The sequence below is a fragment of the Mytilus trossulus genome, chromosome 8 (assembly GCF_036588685.1).
Source record: "Mytilus trossulus isolate FHL-02 chromosome 8, PNRI_Mtr1.1.1.hap1, whole genome shotgun sequence".
NCBI lineage: Eukaryota > Metazoa > Mollusca > Bivalvia > Mytilida > Mytilidae > Mytilus > Mytilus trossulus.
Genome location: NC_086380.1, coordinates 68,093,639 through 68,121,278, shown reverse-complemented (window position 1 = coordinate 68,121,278; position 27,640 = coordinate 68,093,639). Strand labels below are relative to the sequence as shown.

Below are 27,640 nucleotides of genomic sequence, written 5' to 3'. Positions count from 1 at the left end.
ACACAGAAACTCCGCGAACGTTTATGTTTGAGAATGTCAATTTTATAGGGAAATTAGCTACAAGATAAATTCAAAATCATTTGTTCAATCATGAATGAAAATGATTTTATCAAATAGTAAAAAACAAATAGTCTAAGTGGTTACTGAAAAGTAAAATCACAAAAATAATGAGAATGAGTATTTTATTTAATTACGGAAAATTGTGTCAATCCCGTCCTCGATTTGTGTTTCCATAGATTGTTTACATTTCCTGTTTACAAAAAGCTAGTACCATTTTTTCCCCCAGTTTTATTTCATCAACAGTACAATAAGTAACAACAAAGCTATAGGTGTAGTAAAAAGGTAAAGTTATTAAACCAGTCAACTGTGGTCATCAGTCAAGCCTAATTTGGTAGTAGGATAAGTATACACAGTAGCTCATACGAGTCATTGTTTTAACAGTTTAACACACAGGCACTTGTTTCTATCGGGTGGGTCTTTTCACCACAGAACACCACCGCACACCACCGAACACCGCCGAACACCTAAAATACCACTTGAGACTACTATAACAGTATAGTAGTCTCAGATACCACCAACCACTAAGAAAAACTTTGATATTATACAATAAAACGATCAAATAAATTAAATAACATATACATTAATCAATTTTTCGATTTTTATGGGCATCATTTTCATGTTAAAATCGAAAATCAATATAAGGAAAACATCTCCGGATTCATCACTTTCCGGATTACATTGTGTGTGTGTGTTATAAAATTCAAATATATTCATATAGTAATCAATTCAAGTATCCTGGATCTCTGTTCATTTGTTAGATTTTGATATTTTTCTCTTTTATTACTATTGGTACAACATCTGTAGATATTTGGACTTTTAATCTTCTGATTTTTTGAATTAATAACTTGAATATTATATTTTATTCATATTGACAACGATAAAAGACAAAATAATGAACTTTTGGGGTGTTTGATGGTGTTCGGTGGTGAAAAGACCTACCGGTTTCTATCCATAGAAAGGTCGGAAGTAAGTTAACTCGTACCAACGGAAACTCGAGTCGTACCATGTTAACTCGTACCAAAAAAGTTAACTCGTAACACAGGAAAGTCGTACCACTGCAAACTCGTACCATCATAAATATATAAAATATTAAGAATATTTTTTGTAAACTTAATAAAACTAATGTTGAATTACTTGAATTTTATACTGGATTTTATAGACAAAAATACGATTTTTTTTCTTCTAAAAAGCTTTATTTTTTAAGCTGATCTTTCAAAGTATGAAAGTAGTTATAATCCAGAAGAAAGAAAAAAAATTGCTTTAACTGTACCTTAAGTTGAATATCTATATTCAAATTAAATTAATTAATTTAATGCTGTAATCCATGATCACACATTGAATGCTTTGTTTACAATTGTTGAAAGCCATGTGCTTTTTGGCGGGAAAATTCGGGAACAGGAAACGGTTACATTTCATTGTAACTTGCTATTTATAAAAAGTAAGAATTTCATTTTGGAAATCATTTTGATTAACTGCTAGGATTTATTCATGAAAAATTACTTTGGAATGATTAAAAATTAAATTCAATAATTAGTAATTTAAAAGTTTAAAAAAGTCTTTTCATAAGAGACAACAAAGCAAATCTGCCACGGTATTTTCTATCCAAATTTTTATAGACAGGGAACATTAGCTACAAATTGGTCATTGTACTTTCAAATTATATACATTTTACAGACTTGAGAGGTATTGAGTGAAAGTAAATTACATACATCATAAAACACCATTTAAATGCATTTAAATAAGTTGGTACGAGTTAGCAGTGGTACAAGTTTGCAATGGTACGAGTTTTTGTTAAGTGGTACGAGTTGACGTTGGTACAAGTTTACAATGGTACGGGATAACTATAATTCGGAAGGTCGACTGTCGATTTATATGTATAGTAGGCCTTCCTATGGATAAAAACAAGTGCCTGTGATTTAACAGCTGCCTTGTACAAGTAAGAATACTAATATGTATTTAGTCTTGGTATCTGCAAGGGAAGAAATGTCTTCTAAGGGTTAATTATGGTTTTCAACTCTCTGTCATTACGTTTCCTCCTTGAAACTACGGTAAACCCATGTTGTTGTATGCACATTTCTTCAAAGATAATTGCCGACTGACCAATTCTATTTGAATGAATTAATGTTGATGATCATTAATGACCCTTCCGATAAACCGATTACCTATAATAACAGATTAATTATGAAACCGATTACCTATAATAACAGATTAATTATGACACCAGTTGTAACCGTTGATTAGCTGGGGGTCGTAAACAAAGTCACAAACTTTTTCCCAGGTAAAATTTAGTAATTAGAGTATCACATCAATACGAACAAATTAATATACAATCGATCTTCAAAAAAGGCAGGGCGCCCTGGAGACTGTAAAAAGGGCACAGGGCGGCACTTGGGAAAGGGCGGGCGCCGCGCCCTCTGAAAACGGCCTAGCTGGAACACTGTGAAGGTACCCCAATAACTAACCCCATTTGTGCGGCTTCAGGCCCATGATCAGGGTGACCTAATTATCCTTTATTTTGTATTTACATTGTTGTACATGTTGTTGTGTTTTTATATTTTTGAGGATGAACAGGATGAGTGAATCAGTTGAGTGGGTGTGTTCATATGTTTTATTACATTGTACTTATATAAGTTATATTTTGGGGACAGTAATTAACTTTCTGATAGTAAGACCAGTCACAAATGAATAGTCAAATTCTCACATTAAATCTGTACCGATGGCAATACAATGTGTTAAATGTCCTCCTTTACACCATAACCCATGGTGGTGCTTCTACTAAAGTAGAAGATACAGAACATACATACAATGTACATGATGTACATGTACATACAATATGTAGTACCACACAGTCCAGTATTTAAATCCTGTTTGTTTCGCCCAAAATCATTTTTTTTCCCATTCTTGTTTGCTCCATTTCACGTTCGCATCCCCATACATGTACCTTCATACGTTCACAAGTGTTTTACACCAATAAGTAAATAGAAATCATTAAAATTTTATCACAATGTTTATAACCACAAAAGGAAGTTTGGGATTGATTTTGGAGTTATGGTCCTAAATGTTTAGGAATTAGGGCCCAAAGGGGCCCAAAACAAACATTTATCTAGTGTCAGGACAATAAGTTGTACATTGTAAGTATATCAATTGTTCTGAAATTGTACCACAATGTTTGATATCATAAGTAGAAGGTTAGAATATATTTAAAGGGTTATGGGGCAAACAGTCTAGGAATAAAGGGCCAAAAACAAGCCTTATTGTAGTTTCAAGACAATAAATTGGAGTTATCTTTCTTTGTCCAAAATGGTTGTTAAATCACATATAAAAACCAATGCTTTATGAAATCTTCTTTGAAAATTGGAGTTATCTTTCTTTGTCCTGAATAATAGTTGAATCAACTTAAATTAATGCTATATGCAAAATACAATGCAATATTCACTTTTACTATCAACTGATAAATTAAAGCAATTTTTACCATTCAGTGATAACAAGCACTTTGATTACCATTCTAGGGTTATGCCCCTTTACAAATGGAAAAATTTAAGAATATTTTAGTTTCTGTTCTCTTAAGATTGTCTCAACTAAATTTAATGAAATGCGTATATATATAATGCTTATTACCTCTAAACTCAGTTTAAGTTGATATTTTGGCAGCTTCACTTTTGCAATTCTTGAGTTATGTCCCTTTATAACGTTATGTTATGTTAGGGGCATCATCTGTGTCCCTTTGGACACATTCCCCATTTATTTTTTTATAAGTTACTATTAATTAATATTAATTTTAACCATGACTGTATGACATTTTATATTTTGATACCTTATGATGTATTTAAAAGAGTAGTTATTGTTGCAAAGTCCATTAGAAATTTGAATTAAGATCATTTTTTGAATAAGGGAAAGTCAGGGAGGTGAAAAATAAATTGGGGAGGGTCAATTTATTTCATTTCAGCTTTCAGAAATTAAAAAGAAATTTTCTTCAAATATTTTTTGTTATTGATAGGATTAATATTCAACAGCATAGTGAATTGCTCAAAAGCAAAAAAAAAATTAAGTTCATTAGACCACATTCATTCTGTGTCAAAAACCTATGCTGTATCAACAATATAATCACAATCCAAATTCAGAGCTGACCCCCCCTTTTTTTTGGCCGATCAATGCATTTGAATGGGGACATATGTATAGGTTGGAACCCCCCTCCTTTTATCCTGGGTTGGGACACCCCCCCCCCCTTTTTAAAATGAATGGATCTGCCCCTGTGTGTCCATACTTGCTCCAATTGTTCAGGGTTCCACCTCTGAGGTAGTATAAAGCTGCGCCCTGTGGAGCATCTGGTTTGTAAGTGGATTATACCAAAACTGATCTGTCACTAAAATAAACTATTATCTGACATGTTATACACATGCTCAATATCCATGCTTATTTGTTGATTGTTTACTATAAGCATGATAAGGTGACAATCTTTAAACTAAGACTTTAAAACTCGTCAATTAATGAGCAGCCATATTATCCTCTCATAACAGACAAAGGGAACAAAATTGACGATTATATGATATGTTTGGATAATAAATGATAAATTCCCACTCAAAATACTAAGTTTATGATATATACATTGCAATGGTTCAAGAATTGGATAAACTTCTGTTTTCACCAGTCACTTGTTTTATATTACTTGAATTCCTATAAACTTTGCCAACCCTGATTTTTCTATGTTTGGTTAAATTTGATATACATGTATAGTCAAAGATTTAATCATATAGCAAAGAGATATGTTTTGAAGATGTTAAGTTTTCTGCCCGAGGTAAATGTCATCCTAGGCTAATGTTCAAAGGAAGTACATTTTAATATAGATATGTACATGTAGCAATGCAGCCAATTTAATGGTAGTGTGCCAAACAGATGATCAAAACGCTAATTACAGACTGGGGGTAGTCCAGGGAAAACCTCTTTAGTAACTTTTTGAAACTCAGGCGCAGATCCAGAGAGGGGGAGTTCCGGGGGTTGGAACCCCCCCTTTTTTTTGCACGATCAATGCATTTGAATGGGGACATGTAATTGGAACCTTTTTAAAATGACTGGATCCGCCCCTGAAATTCCTGATAATTGTACATGACGTTTTTGCACTTTGGAAGTAGATGTCTGTTAAAGCAGATGGCTGGCACTAAATTCGAATCTATTTATAAATTTCATTATCACGATCATTTAATAATAAATCTAACTTGGTCAGCTTTGAATTATTTTTAAAAATAATTAAAACTACTTGTTTCAAATATAAAAGCTTTTGTTTACAAATGCTTCAGAATGTTATTAAAATATTGATTAAAAACCATGAATATTACCTGAAGTCATATATATGTTATGATCATGTCACAATGGAAATATTGACTGTTTTTTTTTAATTAATCCACTGAAGTAATCCCAATTGCAATTCATATTGATTTTTTGTAATAATTTCAATAATTTACTAAAAATAACATGTGATGATTGCTTTCTTGTTATAATTAATACACAATAAACCAGTACTAAAAATGTAATACTATATATATCTAAATTGATATGACATTTTACATGTTTTATGACAATAGTAAAATTTTAGAAAAAAATCTTATTGTGAACATTTTTCATTAGTTGACAAAACATATCAGGATATTTACTATAGTATATATTTCGTCTAGCGCTTTTCTCCAACTTGATGATTGTGATTTACAAGATTGGATTATAATAACAGTAAAATATCTTCTCACATATTAATAATTATTATTACTGAATTAAATGGACAGTGAGTGGACACTGACGTAAATGAGTGCAACACTAGGTTAAAATAGTGAATCTGATTACTTTATCGGTACAGCTGATCTCAGGAGGAAGTAATTACATGAATTATGTGTGTACTAAAAAAGGTACATACTTTAGCCTGCAATAAACTGAGTTATGGACATTAATATCATCATGTGCGTTGTAATATAAGATGTTTTTCAGGAAGATAGAATGATTCATTGAATGAATGGAGAATGGGTTGTTCTCCTTCTCGTACATCAGAATCAGACGGAAGAAAAATTCACATTAATGGTATGAACTAGTTGTTTTAGTATTTTTGTGTTGTTATTTCTTTTGTAAGGAAACAAACATCTTTGAATGGGGCATTTGATTATTGATAAAATTGTTTTCAAGATTATTTTTTTTGTATTTCAAAAAATGAAGAAAAAAAAATCTATTAAAAATATTACATTTTGTAAGTATAACAGTTACATAACAGCTAGAAAGCGTTAGGAAAATGTTTATTAAAAATAAAATGTGTATGTATTAGGGCTGACATCAAAAGATCAATGTAGGATAAAAAACTTAAATCAAATACTTATTATAGTTTAGGGGAGGGGGTTATAATTGCTACAAGTTTTGATTATCCACAATGGATTTTACATCTTTTCATATTGCTCAATCATTTTTTATACGACCGCAAATTTTGAAAAAATTTTCGTCGTATATTGCTATCACGTTGGCGTCGTCGTCGTCGTCGTCGTCGTCGTCCGAATACTTTTAGTTTTCGCACTCTAACTTTAGTAAAAGTGAATAGAAATCTATGAAATTTTAACACAAGGTTTATGACCATAAAAGGAAGGCTGGTATTGATTTTGGGAGTTTTGGTCCCAACATTTTAGGAATAAGGGGCCAAAAAGGGCCCAAATAAGCATTTTCTTGGTTTTCGCACTATAACTTTAGTTTAAGTGAATAGAAATCTATGAAATTTTGACACAAGGTTTATAACCACAAAATAAAGGTTGGGATTGATTTTGGGAGTTTTATTTTCAACAGTTTAGGAACTAGGGACCAAAAAAGGGCCCAAATAAGCATTATTCTTGGTTTTCGCACAATAACTTTAGTTAAAGTAAATAGAAATCAATGAAATTTAAACACAATGTTAATGACCACAAAAGGAAGGTTGGTATTGATTTTGGGAGTTTCGGTGCCAACAGTTTAGGAATTAGGGGCCAAAAAGGGACCCAAATAAGCATTTTTCTTGGTTTTCGCACCATAGCGTTAGTATAAGTAAATAGAAATCTATGAAATTTAAACACAAGGTCTATGACTATAAAAGGAAGGTTGGTATTGATTTTGGAAGTTTTGGTCCCAACAGTTAAGGAAAAAGGGGCCCAAAGGGTCCAAAATTAAACTTTGTTTGATTTCATCAAAATTGAATAATTGGGGTTCTTTAATATGCCGAATCTAACTGTGTATGTAGATTCTTAATTTTTGGTCCCGTTTTCAAATTGGTCTACATTAAGGTCCTAAGGGTCCAAAATGAAACTTAGTTTGATTTTAACAAAAATTGAAACCTTGGGGTTCTTTGATATGCTGAATCTAAAAATGTACTTAGATTTTTGATTATTGGCCCAGTTTTCAAGTTGGCCCAAATCGGGGTCCAAAATTAAACATTGTTTGATTTCATCAAAAATTGAATAATTGGGGTTCTTTGATATGCCAAATCTAACTGTGTATGTAGATTCTCAATTTTTGGTCCAGTTTTAAAATTGGTCTAAATTAAAGTGCAAAGGGTCCAAAATTAAACTAAGTTTGATTTTAACAAAAATTAAATTCTTGGGCCTCTTTGATATGCTGAATCTAAACATGTACTTAGATTTTTGATTATGGGCCCAGTTTTCAAGTTGGTCCAAATCAGGATCTAAAATTATTATATTAAGTATTGTGCAATAGCAAGTCTTTTCAATTGCACAGTATTGTGCAATGGCAAGAAATATCTAATTTCACCATATTGTGAAATAGCAAATTTTTTTTAATTAAGAATTATCTTTCTTTGTCCAGTATAGTAAGCAAGAAATATCTGCAAGAATTTTTTTTAATTGGAGTTATCTTTCTTTGTCCAGAATCAACTTAAATCTTTGTTATATACAATATACAATGTATATTCACTTTTTACTACCAACTGATAAATTTAAATAATCTTTACCATTCAGTGATAACAAGCAGTTTTTTTACATCATGTATATAAATGAGTAGTAATTGTTGCAAACTCCATTAGAATATTTTAATTGAAATTAGTTTTGGAATAAGGGAAAGGGGGATGTGAATAAAAAATTGGGTTAAATTTTTCTCATTTGAAATTTCATAAATAAAAAGAAAATTTCTTCAAACATTTTTTTGAGAGGATTAATATTCAACAGCATAGTGAATTGCTCTAAGAGAAAACAAATTTTTTTTTTTAGTTCATTTGAATACATTCATTCTGTGTCAGAAACCTATGCTGTGTCAACTATTTAATCACAATCCAAATTTAGAGCGGAATCCAGCTTGAATGTTGTGTCCATACTTGCCCCAACCGTTCAGGGTTCAACCTCTGCGGTCGTATAAAGCTACGCCCTGCGGAGCATCTGGTTTCAAATTAAGTTAAGAAAAGGGGGTCAGTGAAAAAACTATGTAAATTAAGTTTTTTCATCCTACATTGAACTTTTGATTTTGTCGTCCCTTAAAAGAAAGAAAAATAGATTTTGAATAACTGTTTTCCAAGAAAAAAAATCATGCCCCCACAAGAGATGATTGATTTTATGTAACCTGCCATATTGTTACGCTGTATGAACTTAACCCTGCATTATATATTTATATATAAGACAAAATCAACAAATAGTTCTATTAAAAACCATGTGACATGTGACACAGTTTTTGATTGGCTATAAGACAATGGATTACATCTGCTGTCAATTATTTGGTTGTTTACACTGTTTCCGTACAGTTACTTTTTTTTTTTTATAAAGCTGTAAATTTCCCTAACACATGAATAAAAAGCATTTCGATTCATCATGATAGCTGATATTACGGTTATGACCTTTTAACTTAACCAATCATATACATGTAATGAGATTATTGGTACCTACACTTGATTATTATTATTTTTTAATTAATGAGTTCAATAAATAGGGTTTTGAAGGAATTAGAGAACACATATGCACATGTACATACTACAACATACATGTACATGTATAGCCTAATTCAAAGTGAGTCATTTTGACCTTATTTTACACTTCATTGACAAACTAGTAGATGATATTCTAATTTCTATGTTAGTATTCAAATATAGTTTTGCAAATTATCAAAGTCTCAAAGGCAAGACTTATATGCATGTGCAGTTTTAGACAGTGCACGTAGTGTCAACAATGTACTGTAGAACTATTAATTTGTAATTAGGTCAGTATACGGCCTATTAAGGGTCCAAAACTTTCTAAGTAATTATGATCAATGATATTTATGGTATGCATCAGCTTTTTTCCAGAAGATTTTAGTGACAAAAATACTAGCTATATTTATAGTGTGACTTGATTTGAACAAATAAATGATTCAGGCTCTTATGATCTGCATCTCTTGCCTAGAGGTGAATCTCTTTTAGTAGATTTTTCATCTTTCACTTGTTTAACTCTTGGATTACACCGATGAAGTATTAGATGAATGAATTTGTTCAAGCTTTCATTTTATTTCCTATCAAAGGTCTGTGGTTTTCTAAGGACACTCTGGCTTCCTCTGTCAATAAAAACTAGGCACCATGAAATAGCCCAAAAGCAGTGCTTGAAAGTCATGTGCTAAAACACCAAAAATCTAAATCAAATCAAGCTTTGTGTGTACAACAGGTTTATTTTTTTAGCTATTTTTATCAATGTTTTTTATTACTACTGTTCTCTTGAGATTGTATATATTCAGTAACATTTGAGACCTTAATTTCACGAAATAGAGACTTAATTTAAGGTGGTATGGGAGTCTAAAATAAAAATGATAGAATTTGTTCATACTTTGCCAAAATGTAGTATCTATTGATACATGTTAAAAAATATTATTAAAATGATAGGTCACCGTGCATTTTTTCAAGCTACGGGTCGTGACAAAATGACAAATTTTGTATGGATTATACAGGAAAAAACACTATTTTGTGAATAGAAACTAAACGAAATGATAGAATTGTAAAATAAATTAGGAAAATATAGCTTTCAAATAATGCTTTGATAAATTCAAAAGAAAAGATAGGGTCACCGTGCGTTTTTTCCGGCTAAAATACAAAGTAGAAAATTCCATGAACAATCCAACAGAAAATGCACTGTTTTAGAGTTACCTCCCCTTAAAATGACAATTTCAAAATATTTAAAAACAACCAAAAATAATCTACACTTGTACATATATTTATATTTATAAGTTATATTCCTATAAATTGGATCTTTTAAATGTAAAAACACATGAAATATCTGCATTCTTGCATCAAATTTTGCTAATTTGATAGAAAATATGGACCTTAGATTCTCTGTTTTTTACAATCCAAGATGGCGAAAGACACCCATACCACCTTAAGTTGAATGGTAGTGAATTTATAATGGGATCTTCATATCTGGGCTGATATATATATATACATATTTATTTAAGGTTTATAGTATCAGCTTTTATTTTGTTTATGAGTTTATTTTCATTGTAGGATATGCATGATTACAGTGGATTGTATCCCTTGGATTGATGTTGTATGTTGATTATCTACCCTGATATGATACAGCTTTATACCTTTATCTTGATGTTGTGTTAATTGTTTACTAGATCTTTCTTTGTATATTGTTAGACAATAATGTTTTACAGAAAGTAAATTATGTACCATTGTAATTTAATATGTATATTCACACTAATAGTAGGTATATGTAGACCTGTTAAGGGAAGTAATTCTCATAAAGGGATGTAACTCTTAAAAATCACTTTAAAGTTTGTGTCAACTTCTTTCATCAATATATTTGAAGCTTTTAAGTAAATCAAATGATTTGAGTTCTATATCACATAAGTTCTTTAAAAAAACATATTATTTTATGATATATGAAACTTGATAAAAGTCATTACTCATTTAAGGAGTTATTTCCCTTTTTTAAGTCGGCTCTGCCAACTTTGAAAGAAGTTATTTGTAACAAAGATAATTAATGACTGGTTTTTTTAGCTGTTAAGTAAATTAAATCATTGCCTTCAATGTTTGTTATTTATAATCATACAAATAAAAATAATGTTTCAAGAGTTATGATATATTGCATTTGAGTGTATTTTGAATTCAACTACAAATGTAATACTATTTTGTAATATGAAAATATTTCTCAGATATATAGAAAGCTAATATAAAAACCTTGCAAAATAAACTGTGTACCCAAATACCTATAATTATATATAATAAAATCTTATGTGTACATGTGATATTGTTACACATAAAATGTGCATGCATGTTATTTTATTTACATTGTAACTCTCCTTTACTTTGTATGTGGAAAATTAAGGTTTTTTGGACAACATTTTCTTCATTATTTCTGTTTGTCTAGATTTAGATGTAGATGGTGTCTGTTGTTGTAGTACAGTGCTATATTTTTAGAAATTCCTGTTTCCATTTTATATAATTATAATGTGATGAATGAAGTTTTACTATTGTAGTGATTTGTTTCTATTGGTTCAGTACTTTAAGGGACATTGATAGAATGACAAAATGTGAATAACATCCTTATTAAGGCGATAGCACTATATTTCTGGAAATTATGGATACAAATTTTAATTATTTATAAATCTTCTTTCACATATTCAATATAGTTGTATGGATCATGAAAAATGATGCTGAAAAGGCGTTTTTTTTTTGCACTTTGATAAATTACTTCGATTAAATTGATGGTAATTAATTAATGAGATAAGACAAAAATGTGACTGCCTGTCTATACAGGCCAACTTAGTAAAAATCTTTCATACCGGTTGATGCAACAATTGTTCATTATAGTCCTAACTTGACAAATACAATTAAAATGTCAGGTTAAACCAGGTTTTATAGAGTGTTACATTTATAGTACCAATCTAGTCTTTCAATTGATATCAGATCTGCTCTTGTATAATTGACATAATTGCACTTAAAATTGCAACTTTTGTCTAAAATTCTAATAATTAGTATTACAAAGGATGAATGATAACCTGAATAAAGAACATTTACTGAAAAGAATAAATGTAGCTGTTGTTTTGAAGTTTTGCATTTTACAATTAAATTTTACATTTTATATTTTACTTTGACAGTTGCATTTTAGATTTTACAGTTATATTTTACATTAAAAATTTTACATTGTACATTTTAGATTTTACATTTGAATTTTACATTTTACAGTTACATTTTCCATTTTACAGTTATTTTTTACATCAAAATTTGTACATTTTAAAATTTGACCATTTTGAATTTTACATTTTACAGTTATAGAACCAACAAGTATCACCTATATTAATGACAATGATGAACACAGAAAGACAGGAAGTATAAAGTCCCTCAGTCTTAAACCAGAGTCACGTAAAAATGGCGTCCAATCTACCGTCAAAGATTCAGTGTGATGTTATGATCAGTTTTAATTCAAAAGATTTGAAATTCACACAGAAAATTGCAGGTATTTGTATATATATTTTCTACCCTTGAAATGATCATACATGTACATGCCGTCATAGGAGTTAACATTTATGAGGGGCGTAAAGGAGGGTATCTGCACGGAAGAATGCAAAATAAAATTGCCATTTCACTATGAACAAACAATTAAAAAAAATTTGCATGTTGGTCTTTTTACTGATTTCACTAAACACAGTGAATTATAAACATGACTGCACTTGAAATAAAAATGGCAAAGACGTTGCACAAAAATAACCCTTTACTACCCTCATTTATCATTTGATTTTTGACATTACCGTATAGCTATTTTGTCAAACGTACTGTTATAGAACTCTATAAAACATTTGCAGAAGCTAGTTTATGATTCTCAATGCAATAAGACATCTATCCACAAGAGTTCAAATGAAGTGGACGTAAGCAATTTATAATAGTCCTTACAGCCCTAAACAGAAAAAATCCATTTCATAAAGTCAGCTATAAACATGATAAAGATTGGACATAAAAAAATGCGAAACAAGATAAATAATGGCAGAATGCAGAACAAAACAGTCTAAGAAAAACAAATACAAAATGTTTGTCAGACATAAACTAATAACAAGCACAGAACTACAGTTTCCTGACTTGGGACTGAGGCACATAAAAATGAAGTGGGGCTAAACATGCTTGAAAATGCTCAACAATTGCCTTAACAAAGCCAATATATACATTTTGTAGAGTTTGATAAATGAGATTTAGAAGGCAGCTTGGAGTCAAATATTTAAAACATAAATATACTATTTCAGCTGGGTCTGATAGAAATCGACCTTATGCAAGTGTATGTAAATATGTACATGTATAAGACTGATTGATTTTGGAACATACACATACAAAATACCATGAATTTAAAAGATGACAGTTGGTTTGTTTTGTACCATTTGATTAACACTATAACTTGCCAACCTAGTCTGAGACTTTCCCTTGAATTTTTTTCCAAACGGAAACAGGTTAACAGATGTATTGCATTGATTTGCATATTAAGATAAATTTCTGTCTGACACAACTCATACAATATTCAGTCTTATGAAACTGGATACTTTATTCTTTTATGCTTATACCTACTTTATATTTTTCATTTAGAAAAGATAGAAGAGCAGGGTTGGACAGTATGGTACACCAGACCAGAGATGGATCCTGTAGAAGCTCTGAGTAAGAAAGGGGAGGCAATCCTTAGTTGTAAGGTAAACAGTATTTGCAGGACAAAATAGATTTGATTTGATTTTTGGTGTTTTAACGCCACTTTTAAGCACCACATTTAGGCTTTTTTGTGGCTGCCAATTTTTATTGGTGGAGGAAGCCAGAGTGCTGGAAAAAACACTGACCTTGGATAGGAAAAACAAGTCAATTAAGATAGGAGTCGAGTGCAGCCACAGTGTTGACTGGCTAGTGATTACATTAGTAACTATGTAGACCACTTGTCCACTGAGGCTCCAGGACGAAATAGGAAGAAAGTGCATTTAAAACAAAAGTTTTCATACACATGTAAACATGTTAAATATCTGTTTCTATATGTTTTGAGAAATGTTGATTTTGAACTATTTCAGATGTTTGTTATGATTTAACTATTTTAGATGTTTAGTTTAGTTTAAACATATTTATTTATAGTGGATTGGGAAACAAGTTTTACAACTTATATTAATCCCTTTCCACTTTGCGGGTGCGAGTGCTGCCTTCTAGCGGCATTAGCCTACTCTTTTTCGAAATCTACAAGGGTGTCTTTAACGTGCAAGAGATATGGCTCTCTCTCTTAACACGGGTCAGCCATTTACCGTCCCCTTCCGACGGACTATCATCGTTTCCTCAAGACCATACTCGCAAATGGTGTCAAGGGAGAGCCGAAAATTTTAGATGTTTGTTATGATTATAAATATTTCAGATGTTTGTTATGATTATAAATATTTCAGATGTTTGTTATGATTATAAATATTTCAGATGTTTGTTATGATTATAACTATTTCAGATGTTTGTTATGATTATAAGCAAAGATTCTTGCAAAGACTCACAGTTTGCCGATGAGCTTGCTTTGGCCTACATCTCTAATTCTACGATATATCCTGTGAGTCTAGAGAAGTTCAGAGATATCAGCCCTTTACTAGAAGGAGGAATGTATGTTTACTATAAGATTAAAACTCAGACCCTGTCTGGTAACTTTCTTTACAAGGATCTGACACAACACTCAGTTCTTTTCTGTGAATTATTACATCATCCAATGAAATGTCAGCATTCAAACTTTTAAACATGCTGAAGATGATTATTAATGAGAAACTAGATGAATGGCCCCGTCTCAAAAAGTTGAAAAATCTGCAATTTCAATAATACATGTGGACACAAACATGATGGTAGTCTCACATATAAAAAATCAGCTCAAAAACTGGATGCGTATAGTAAAAAGTAAAATTAAAATTGAGAATGGAAATGGGGAATGTGTCAAAGAGACAACAACCTGACCAAATAAAAAACAACAGCAGAAGGTCACCAACAGGTCCGTTTTCAACAATTTATCAAAGTCCAAAGCCCATAAGTTCGGCAAAAATTAGCGGAGCAGAAAGAAACTTAAACTTAATCTATAACTCATCTTGGTTAACTCACATGCCAAAAATCATCCCAATATCTGAAAGAGTGTAGAAAAAAAGTCTGTATAACTGTGATTTTCAATAATTTATCATCAATGACCAAAGCATGAATTTCGGCAAAAATAAGCCGAGCGGAATAAATTTAAACTTGGAACTCATCATGTTTAACTCACATACCAAAAATTTGTAAGGGTTCCGCGGAACCCAGTGTCTCGCCTACTTTTGCTGTAAATCACAGGCTCAACAAAAATTAGGAAAAAAATCAATAATAATATTCCTCTTGATACTATCTTTTGATTGTAAGAAGCTTCTGTCCAAGTTTGGTAAAAATCTAGGATAGTTAATGAATCTAATAAATGTTTTGAAAACTTTAACTGCAGACTGTATGAAGTATTAACTGGAAGAAAATCTAAGTCCATTTAAAAGTAAAATACAGAAAAAATGGAGTTATCTTTTTACAAAATTTGCTTCTGGATACTATCTTATGATCATAAATAAGCTTCTGTCCAAGTTTGGTACAAACCAAGGATAGTTTAAGAAAGTTATTAAAATTCTAAAAACTTTAACCACAGAGTGAATGTAATGTTTCCGCACAGAAAAACTAAGTCCATTTAAAAGTAAATAAAGAAAAAATGGATTTTTTTTTTTACAAAATTTACTTCTGGATGCTATCTTATGATTATAAACAAGCTTCTGTCCAAGTTTTGTACAAACCAAGGATAGTTTGAGAAAGTTATTAAAATTCTAAAAACTTTAACCACAGAGTGAATGTAATGTTTCCCCGCAGAAAAAAACTAAGTCCATTTATAAGTAAAATACGGAAAAAATGGAATTTTATTTTTACAAAATTTACTTTGGATACTATCTTATGATCATAAACAAGCTTCTGTCCAAGTTTGGTACAAACCAAGGATAGTTTAAGAAAGTTATAAAAATTCTAAAAACTTTAACCACAGAGTTAATGAAATGTTTCCCCGCAGAAAAAACTAAGTCCATTTATAAGTAAAATACGGAAAAAATGGAATTTTATTTTTACAAAATTTACATCTGGATACTATCTTATGATCATCAACAAGCTTCTGTCCAAGTTTGGAAGAAATCCAGTATAGTTTAGGAAAGTTATTAAAATTTCAAAAACTTTAACCACAGAGTGAATATTTGTGGACGCCGCCGACGACGACACCGACGACGACGGAAAGTAGGATCGCTTAGTCTCGCTTTTTCGACTAAAGTCGAAGGCTCGACAAAAATCAGCCCAATATCTGAAGGTGTTTAGAAAAAAAGACTGTATAATGGTTTGTTCCCGAATGACGGACAGGGATAAAACTATATGGCATCGACAACTTCGTTGCTGGGCGATAAAAAAGGAGAGGATCCTAAAAGGTCTTTAAAACAGAAAGTAAAACAGTGCATTGTCCCTTCCTTGAGGGGAAGGCTAAACTACAGAATCTGTATTTAATCAGATTAGTATATAAATAAGAAGATGTGGTATGATTGCTAATGAGACAACTATCCACAAAAGACCAAAATGACACAAACATTAACAACTATAGGTCACCGTACAGCCTTCAACAATGATTAAAACCCATAGTCAGCTATAAAAGGCCCCGATAAGACAATTGTTTATTAATAATGAAGTTCCATATACAAAACATGAAGGGGGGCTTTGTTACTGAGTCTTCTCAGGTGTCCTACTACTTCATCACCAGCATTTAAACACTGAAGATTGAACCCCTATTGTAGTGGTTTGTTCAACTCCACTCTTAATTGACAAGGATTACCAGTTTATCTGCCCAAAGGTTGGTGGTTCTGTATGGCATTCCTTTTCTACATTGGCTAGAGGTATAGGGGGAGGGTTGAGATCTCACAAACACAAAATGAAACATGTTTAACCCCGCCACAGTTTTGCGCCTGTCCCAAGTCAGGAGCCTCTGGCCTTTGTCAGTCTTGTATTATTTTAATTTCAGTTTCTTGTGTACAATTTGGAAATTAGTATGGCATTCATTATCACTGAACTAGTATATATTTGTTAAGGGGCCAGCTGAAGGACGCCTTTGGGTGAGGGAATTTCCTCGCTACATTGAAGACCTGTAGGTGACCTTCTGCTGTTGTTTTTTCTATGCTCGGGTTGTTGTCTTTTTGACACATTCCCCATTTCCATTCTTAATTTTACTGTTTCCTCCACTAATAAAAAATTACTGCCATATAATAGACAATAGTGCCTAAAGTGGCGTTAAATTTCAATGAGTCAGTATATAAATACAGAACAAAAAAGGGGGGTTCAGATTTAAAAATAATTCTTTGTTAGTGATGATTTTTCACAGAGAAAGCTGGTGGTTGGGGTTTATTCAATCAGAAATTTCATTTTGTGTACAGGTTTACTGTGAATTTAATATAATTCATTGGATACCAATTTTCCTTACTGTAAATTCAGAAATTATTGCAATGTTTTTATTATTGCAAAAAATGTGACAGAGCTGTAAACGCAATAATTTAAACTTGCAATTTTGAAATATTTTATATGAAGTAAACAGTATTTTTCTCAAAATCGTAAAAATGAAAATCAGATTTAAGTCTAAAGCGACAAAATCCCAATAATAAATGCACTCAATAATTTCTGAATTTACAGTAATTTTGTGTATATATATATGAAAGGTAAACTGTGAATTGAAATGTTCAATGAGTAAAAAATTTCTATAACCTCGTATGCATACTTTGGCAAAATCAGGAATTAAAAAATCCTGGAATATAATTTTTTTTCTCAATCCACGAAAATTTGTTAATAATGAAAATTAATAACTTCCACAGTATTCCAAAATCAATACAGTAGAGTGATTGTCAGATTATCTCCCCTTAAATCACTATAGGAATCTCCCTGTCTCAAAGTTTATCATCCATAACTAGATAGACTGATTTTTTACCGATCATGTTAATCAGTGCTTTTATTAAGTCCTGGTCCCCGTTACTTTTATCCACCTTTGGAAGAGTCTGGTACTGACAGAAAAAAAAATATACCAAAATAAAAATGTGCCAATTTTTGAAAATCGTTCAAATCTGATTTCTTTCTTCTCTGTTCTTTGCTGTTCATATTTATAGGTGTTCTTGTCGAGGTCCACATTATAGTAAACCTAAATAGCACTCCAGATTCAGTGACCAGCAATAAATCAATATATATATAAATAGTTTCTTGTTTACCAATATTTTGTTATTTTACAGGAAGCTTATGCTTGCCAGGATAAATTGGACATTTTTCTTCAAGCCTGAAATATATGAAAGCAGCTTACAGAGTTTGCTGGCATCAATGACAGTAAATATGTCAAATCTGCAGCCTCAGCTCGACCCAACTCAAGTTTCTGAATCGGGCGATATTAATTTTCACGGAATGAACGTCAGTATAAATTTCGATACAAATGACGAGAATAATTACCATGAGGATGATATTGGCGGAGAAGATGATGAGGGCATGACAGAACATCGTAGACCAATCAGACCTCTCCAAACCAGACAGACGGGTCTAAAATATGATTTTTGGGACAGGAATTTCGACAATAAAAGTGAAGTCCCATGGGTGGAATTCAAAAAGAAATTTGAAATGGACTACCATGACAAAATTGTCAAACAATACTCAGAAGATAGATTTAAGTTTTTCGTTAATTTGATTTACAAAGATATCTTTGATTTGCAAAAAACTGTGAAAAAGAGTCAATTTGAAGCTTTCTGTGAAGGAAATCCAGATGCCGATATGCATAGATTTTACAATCGTCTCCAGGCCTACGCTACAGGATATCATGCCATGGTGGAGGTGTTTAATATGTCAAGTTCTCTACGACTCACAACTATACAAAATCTAGGTAAATCTTTTGCGTTTTTAATGCCCCACCTAGGATAGTAGAGAGGCATTTTGTTTTCTGGTCTGCATGTCCATCCATTTGTTTGTCAGTCTGTCCCGCTTCAGGTTAAAGTTTTTGGTCAAGGTAGGTTTTGATGAAGTTGAAGTCCAATCAACTTCAAACCTAGTACACATGTTCCCTATGATATGATCTTTCTAATTTTCACTGTCCACTGAACATAGAAAATGAAAGTGTGAGTGGGGCATCTGTGTACTGGGGACACATTCTTGTTAAAGAAATGTATATGGGCATCTAAATAAAATTAAATTTCTTCATACTTTGCTAAATTATATCATCTTGATATCACAAGTGATGTTTTTAGACTAAAGCAATGGTTTTATCTATCAAAAATGATTTTAAACATGTGAGAGGTTCCAAAAATGACTTATTGTACCATTTCAATTGTTAAACCAGATGCTCCCCAGGGGGCAGCTTTATACGACCACAGAGGTTGAACCCTGAACGGTTGGAGAAAGTATAGACACAAAATTCAAGCTGGATTCAGCTCTAAATTTGGATTGTGATTAAATAGTTGACACAGCATAGGTTTCTGACACAGAATGAATGTGGTCTAATGAACTTAAAGAAAAAAATTTGCCTTTGAGCAATTCACTATGCTGTTGAATATTAATCCTTTCAAAAAAAAGTTTGAAGAAATTTCCTTTTTATATATGAAATCTGAAATGAGAAAAATTTCATAGATTTCTATTTACTTATACTAAAGTTATGGTGCGAAAACCAAGAAAAATGCTTATTTGGGTCCTTTTTTTGCCCCTTATTTCTAAACAGTTAGAACAAAAACTCCCAAAATCAATCCCAACCTGCCTTTTGTGGTCATAAACCTTGTGTCAAAATTTCAAAGATTTCTATTTACTAAAACTTAAGTTATAGTGCGAAAACCAAGAAAATGCTTATTTGGGCCCTTTTTGGCCCCTAATTCCTAAAATGTTGGGACCAAAACTCCCAAAATCAATCCCAACCTTCCTTTTGTGGTCATTAACCTGGAGTTTAAATTTCCAAGATTTCTATTCACTTTTACTAAAGTAAGAGTGCAAAAACTAAAAGTATTCGGACGACAACGACGACACAGACAACGACACCAACGTGATAGCAATATACAACCAAAAAATTAAAATTTTTCGGTCATATAATAATGGCATATCAATGTGATTAATTAATGCAATTTCATTAAATACTGTTTTTCTCAACACCCCATTTATTTTCTTATCATTCCTTTAATATATCTATATTGTTTTGACGAAATGTTTTTCAGAAACTGTTATTTAACCTCTCATTAATATGAAAATTGTTATAGATTACTATTACCAGCTGATTATTCAGAAGTTAATTTTTAATTGTATTTCTAGAATTGAAAAAATATCCAGCATGGCTTTTAAAAAGAAGTATTTGAATAAATATATATACCTATATGCATTTGATTAACAAAGGGAGATAACTTTTGTTTCCTTTTATTTTCATGTGATTTATTTGTGGATTAAGACAAGAAAGTTGTATTTCTTTAGAAGACTGGAAAGTTAAGGAAGCTAATTCTGCAATGCTTTTCGTACAGTTTCATTTTTGTAATTGGTTTTATTTATTTTATTTTTTATTTTACAGGAAATTTCTCCTTTCCTGCTGTTGTCCAAGGTTTATCTAAGATGTTAAAAGATGCTGATCCAAACATCAGGGCTGTGGCAACCATTGCTTTGGCTAAATCAGGTAAAAAAACAAGTTGTTATTCCGTAGAAATATTTATAGAATAACTAATCTAAGAGTGCATTTGTTTCTAACCTGAAATTTTGTCATCGATGACTATCGTTTAGTAAACGTTGAGCTGCTAGAAACAAATACATTGTTTAATAAACTTTATCGACCCCACGTTGTCAGACAGAAATAGATTACACTCACACATTGTAAACAAACAGGTAAAAGTGCGGAAAATAAATAACCAGGACTTTGCGAAAACAACACGTGCTCATAATTATTTAAACAACAGATGCAGAAACAAATGTATCATTTACACGTCTCAACGATCAACGACTAAGCGACTATTTTGCGCGTACATCGTTTACGTGAATGATGTCAACGATGACCAAAAAATGTAAGAAACAAATGGATTAAACGACTACGCGCGTAATCGTTTACATCGTTTAGGTTAGAAACAAATGCGCTCTAAGAATTCTAATAGAGAAAAATATTTAACTAATGTGATCGAACAACAAATTAATTCACGAATGCATAAAGTCATGTTGGAAGATTAGACATATGCCTTTCCCAGCTCATGTTTCTTGTTAATAGTTGTCTTAAACTTCAGTTATATCTTTTTTCTGTCATTTATGAAATTGTTTTTGATATCAAGAATTAAAAGTCTTTGTTAAAGGAGCAGGTTCAGTAAGACCCCTTCTTGGCCCCAAATATAGTATAGCAATTTTACAAAAATGTGACAATTTGATCTTTTAGCCATTTACTGGAAAGAAGAATGCTTTTGCTTCATAAATATGGGCTGTTTTTTACAATACAATGTACATATATTGGGTAGTAGCATCATCCAGGGTTTATTCTCAACTCTTCTAGGCTAGATCTTGGCACACCATATACACACTTCTCTTATGTGTATTTAGATATCCAGGGTTTATTCTCAACTCTTCTAGGCTAGATCTTGGCACACCATATACACACTTGTCTTATGTGTATTTAGATATCCAGGGTTTATTCTCAACTCTTCTAGGCTAGATCTTGGCACACCATATACACACTTGTCTTATGTGTATTTAGATATCCAGGGTTTATTCTCAACTCTTCTAGGCTAGATCTTGGCACACCATATACACACTTGTCTTATGTGTATTTAGATATCCAGGGTTTATTCTCAACTCTTCTAGGCTAGATCTTGGCACACCATATACACACTTCTCTTATGTGTTTTTAGATATCCATGGTTTATTCTCAATTCTTATAGGCTAGATCTTGGCACACCATATACACACTTGTCTTATGTGTATTTAGATATCCAGGGTTTATTCTCAACTCTTATAGGCTAGATCTTGGCACACCATATACACACTTTTCTTATGTGTATTTAGATATCCAGGGTCTGGCAATACTCTCAGCAATACTTGGATAAACTATGCAATAAGATTCATATGAAGAATAGTCCATGACACAAAATCAGCAGAAGTACAGCAAAACATACCAAAAGCAAAGGAACAGTGATTTTATAGCTGTTTTTCATCTGGAAGTTTATATACACTTATTTTACACATTATATGTAAGATCTACTTCCAGTTTCATGTATTATTTCTAAATATAGACCTAATGTACAGATAAACATGCAGCCATTTTCATTTACAGAAGGGAATGTTGTTAATAATAACCATTATAAAGACAAGTAAAAAAAACTAATTTTAAAATGTTAAAAGAATACTTGTTGATCATACATGTCCTTATACTGCAGTGCAATATTTCTCTTTAAGTCATGTGCTATACATGTAGGTCACAAAGTATAGTTTTGATTCAAATTTTACCAACCTATTATAATTTTGTCATTTTTCTATTGTCAATATTAATTTAACATTCTATTATTATAGCAAAGAACAAAAAAGCTACAGTTGACCGTATAATGGGTATGTTAGACGATGAGGACAGATTGGTGCGGGAGAGCGCCTGCCTTGCTTTGGGATTCCTCAAACCTGGCACTAAAGCAGAGGAAGTAGTGGCTGAAAAATGGTGGGTAAAATTTTTTTTATTTTTTTTGTTTAATTGACATTCAAAAGCATATGTTAGGCAAGTTTCTATACTGAAGTCAAGATTATTTCACACATTTTATACACATACTTTATTTTTTAAGCCCTATTAAGTGTGTTTATTGTGGAGATTATATTTTATTTTAAAAATAGCTTTTAAGATGACATAATTTGATTGTTAAGATATCCTCACTAGGTCATAATGATCAACTATAAAACAAAGCTCAAAGAAATTAAAATTGATTAGATTTTTTTTTATAAATTCTAGCAGTCGGTATAACAAGTTGAATTTGACTGATTTATGAAGGCATGTGTGCAGACCGTCAACATTGCAATCAATGGGAAATAACTCTTGTTCAAATTGAATGATTTCCAAACTTATTCATTATGGTACCAATACACCTAATCACTATGTGTCCATTATTAGTGGATATTACACAGGTTCCTGCAAAATTTTTGCATCTTAAAACAAAATATCTGACGCCAAAGTGGAAAAGTGATTGTTGTATGTGTCAAAAGTTCAAACAGCCGGGTCAGCAGGGATTAGGGATAAGGTTTATACATTTTGTAGCATATTAATCTATTGCAATAAAAATTCATAATTTCAAATAAAATTTGTAGATTTAGCTAACTAAGTCCTTATATTTGTATTAAATAACATTCGTTTATAGTGGAACATTGTTTTAACAATGAATTAGCTGCAATCAAAATTTGCTTGCTAGTCTCTCTCTGTCATCACAAATAGATAACTCTGGCTCATTTCCCAATCAATCTATCATCAAGGGAAGTAATTTCATGCAATTTTATTCATAGTCTATTTCAAAAATGATAAAAAGTTCTTTATATTGGTATGTAAAAATTTTAAACGTTTCAAATTTATGAAATTATATTCGTACATCAATTGTTTTGATACATCAATAACAAAAACTGAAATATATTGCATTGATTCATTTTGTAACTATTCAAAATTATATCAGAAACCTAAACATAATTATAAAAAAAATGAACCTGTTAAGGGGAGACAATTCTCGTATAACTTTTTCGAATTGGCACATAATACCACGGAATGTCACTCATCATACAAATGGCACATCTATATAATTAATTAACTGCGCAATTGCGCTCCACCTTCAATGATGATTCTGAATTATAAATATAACCAAAAGTTGTTAATCTATAGATAGTGAAGACTAATGAAAGCTAACCCACTGTAAAAATATTTTTTTGCAGTTTTTTAAAACTTCCTCAGGAAAAATTCTCTGAATTAAAATCGTATGCTTGCACAATCTTACTGAAATACGGATTTAATTAAGTCCTAATCATTTTGACATTTCTTCGTATATTTTTATCGAAAACCGGTTTAAACAAATCACACCTACGTGTTAAGATCCGATTAAATACCTATTTCCCGATATGGTCAGGTAAAATTGCTACATTTTGGAAGTTTTTCATGTCCCTGATACTTATTTTGGCAATTATATATTTAAGAGATGCAATATTTTATCAAAAACAAATTCCTCATTAGAATTTCTCTGTTTAAAGTAGTATTACTGGAATTAACCTTAAAAATCCCTTGTATGAAATAAGAAGATGCTAAGAGTCAACTGTGTCTCATGAATCATCTATTCACCTTTAAAAATTATCTGTTATGAAATTCTATTACACCTGGTTTAAATTTAATTAAAGAAATACATTTTTTCTCTACAGTTTGGTTTCTGTCGATTTCTTTCTGTAGTCGATATGCATTGATTATGAATTAACTTAGGGCTGTTCCAGAATTAAAAGAAAATGTGTCTTGTGAGGTACTTGTTAAGATCCTGACCATCTTTTCAATTTTCTTATAACCCCTCCAAAATTTTAATGAAAATGGAACCCCATATTTAACTTATTTGAAATCCAACAATATTTTATTTGATAAAAATAATTTGTAAGGTGACATGAATTTAATTGCTTACATCCACATCATTTGGTCTCTGATAGTTGTCTATGTCGTTGGACATTTTTTCATAATCATGTCAATACTGCATAAAAGTCTTGTCTAATACCAAAAAAAATATTAACAAAAAATAATAGGACTAAATTGACATTTGTTTTTAAATATACAATAGGAATCTATGAATTGATTTAACATTTTTGAATTGTCCTTTTTAACAAGATCAATAATGTCAGGAATAATATTAGTATCGAGACACATCTGTGTTGTCTTTATTGAAATTTCAATAATGATTTAATAACTAATTGATTAAAACATTTCAATGATTTCTAAATTATTTCTCTTCTTTAGTGACAGATAAAAATAGCTACACTATGAAATATTGTCCTTTGTGACATATTTTTATTAAACATCCATGAAATTATGTGCAAGTACTAGGGACAATTTTTCACTAAGGGAGACACTATTTTATAGTTTACAAATGTGATATTCTGTCCCATGAACAAAATTTCACAGATGAACTGTGAAATAATGTTCTAGAGGACACAATTTCATGGGACACTTTTTTGGCTTACACATAGCTTGGTTAAGAATAATCCACCACTCTGGCTACTTCTCATTTAAAAGACATTTTTTTTAAAACTAGAGGTTTATAATTTAACAATTTGATATAAATAATATTAGCTATATAGGTACACATCAAACTAATTCTTTGGCTGAAAAAGTCTTTTCATACTAAGGGAGACAAGGGGAAGGATTAAAACATGTGTAATGTTTATCGTTAATGTTTACTTGCCATTGTAAAGTATTGAAAAATTTAGTTTGCAGTAATAACCAGTTTAATTATCTCCCCTTGAGTTTGTATAATGGTTATCTCCCTTAGAAGAAAACTAGACAAATGTGTCATTTAGATATTTTAAACTATACATATATATGACAAAAATTCTTTGCAAATATTACCTTTTATCATTTATTTATATACGATAAAATTATATCCTATCATAAAACAAGCAACAAATCTGTATAAACATCTCAATTTATTTTGTCATTTTCTATTTATTGCTTATTTAAAACAAAAAATTATAAGTTACTAAAACGTTTGTTATTATATTAACAGGAGGAATGACCCTATAAAGCATGTGAGAGAAGCAGCAGAAGTTGCTTTGAAGAGAATGGGCGGAGACCATGCTGCCAAATGTATGCAGGTTACAAAGGTGTTGGCATCAGAAATGGAGTTCCTGAAACATCCAGAATCATAGCAACAAGGTCACCATGGTGATGAAACATAGCAAACAATTTATATTTGTTGAATTTTTTAAAGCAGATTTATTAGGACATAATATTATATGTGTACATAATAAGAGTAAATTGATTTGGTTGGTGATTCGCCAGGTATCAGCTTTTTTTGTGCTGAAGTGGTGTAAAGCAATCATCAATCAATCAATTGGTGGTTTCAGAATCTAATGCATCCTGGGTAATATTTTTTAAAAACGTACACCAAAGCGTTTTGATTTGTTCAAAACGTTGTAAACAATGGAAATTCAACCAATGACGTAACGTTATTTTCACTTTTGGGTACGAACAATGAAATAACCCATGATGCTTTAGATACTGAAACGGCCAATTTGGTCATGTTGGTTGAAAATATATTGAGATTAAGAATTATTATCTTTTTTATTGTAAGTATTTGTCAAATTTGCTGCAATGTGAAATCTATTTTCCTAGTGCAGTAAATATTATAAAATTGGTATAAAAAAATGTAGAACTCTTATTTCCCTTGTAAGTGAAATGATTTAATAATGACCTATCTTTCTTTAATTTTCTTTGGTATAAGCCTAAAACACTTTCTACTCTTGTATTTTAAGAAAATCTTTGGAAGTGTCACAAAAAGTAAAAATTGCTTTTACTTGACTGGAAAATGGAGGTATAAAAAGGGGATTCCAAACAACATCATGCAAAACAAAACAAAAAGACATCTACAGAATCTTAATCTTTAATATAATTTAATATACTCTGATAGAACTTTTTTTAACAGTTTAGTAAGAATAAAAATTCATTAAATAACTTATCTTACATTTTTTGTTCATTTTTATGCTCCATTCATGGGCACTATAAGTCTTTCAGTCTGTGCATCTGTTAGTTTGTCTATTTGTCTGTCTGTCGTGCTTCAGGTTAATGTTTTGGGTCAAGGTAGTATTTGATGAAGCTGAAGTCCAATCAACTTGAAACTTTGTACACATGTTCCCTATGATACGGTTTTCTAATTTCAATGCCAAATTATACTTTTTATTCCAATTTCTGGTCCTCTGAACATAGAAAATCATTGTGCATGTGAGGCATCAGTGCACTGTCTATGAACACATTCTTTTTTATATCTTTTAAATTTGTATCCTTGTTATTGTATTTTTTTGTAGTCAAACCATTTATCAGGTTATAATACATTTCTGTCCTAAATATTACTCTTTGAGAAGTTGTATGTTTCAACTTTTGCTTTTTTTTTATATAAATATTAAAGACAAAATGTATTGTAGGAGCAAAAAAAGAACCAAATATTTTTCAAACTTTGATCTCCTCTTAAATGAACATGTCAGTCATAGTTTATAAAGTTCCTAAATTCATATTTTAAGTAATTTTTTTTTGTTTTTGTGAAAACAGTTTTTGACATTTTATTTTGATAATATTATACCTTAATTTTAAGTTTGCTTTCCGGATGTCATCTGAACCTGAAAATAATCTATCCTTGTTTGTTGGAAAAAAAGGGGGGGGGGGGGTCTAGATCAAAATCAGTAAAAACAAATGTAATGATTTACAAAAAAAAGTTTATATCATGCTTCTTTTTTTGTAAATATGATAATAAAAAGTTAAAGTGCTTATTTTAAAGCTACAGGTAGTGCAAAAATATGTGTATAGAAAATAACTTTATAAGCTGAGAAGACATGATATTGCAATGTATTAAAAAAAAAACGCATAAAATTTGACTGATAAAAAAT

The 27,640-nt window shown here is 31.0% G+C and overlaps 1 protein-coding gene across 6 annotated transcripts; it reads left to right on the top strand.

Annotated features, from left to right (window-relative positions):
- The first annotated feature begins 245 nt into the window (after positions 1-245).
- On the top strand, positions 246-27,409 carry LOC134681313 (uncharacterized). Of its 6 annotated transcripts, XM_063540887.1 has the most exons (10): positions 246-342; positions 6,034-6,123; positions 10,520-10,562; positions 12,293-12,479; positions 13,592-13,692; positions 14,472-14,617; positions 18,301-18,935; positions 20,592-20,693; positions 22,562-22,700; positions 25,768-27,409. In XM_063540887.1, the coding sequence occupies exons 4-10, from the start codon at positions 12,392-12,394 to the stop codon at positions 25,907-25,909; spliced, it is 1,353 nt and encodes a 450-aa protein (XP_063396957.1). In that variant the 5' UTR covers positions 246-342; positions 6,034-6,123; positions 10,520-10,562; positions 12,293-12,391; the 3' UTR covers positions 25,910-27,409. The 6 variants fall into 6 exon arrangements, with proteins under 6 accessions (XP_063396957.1, XP_063396959.1, XP_063396955.1 ...); XM_063540889.1 differs by lacking the exon at positions 10,520-10,562; XM_063540888.1 differs by lacking the exon at positions 6,034-6,123 and having other exon boundaries at positions 274-342.
- The last annotated feature ends 231 nt before the right edge of the window (positions 27,410-27,640 follow it).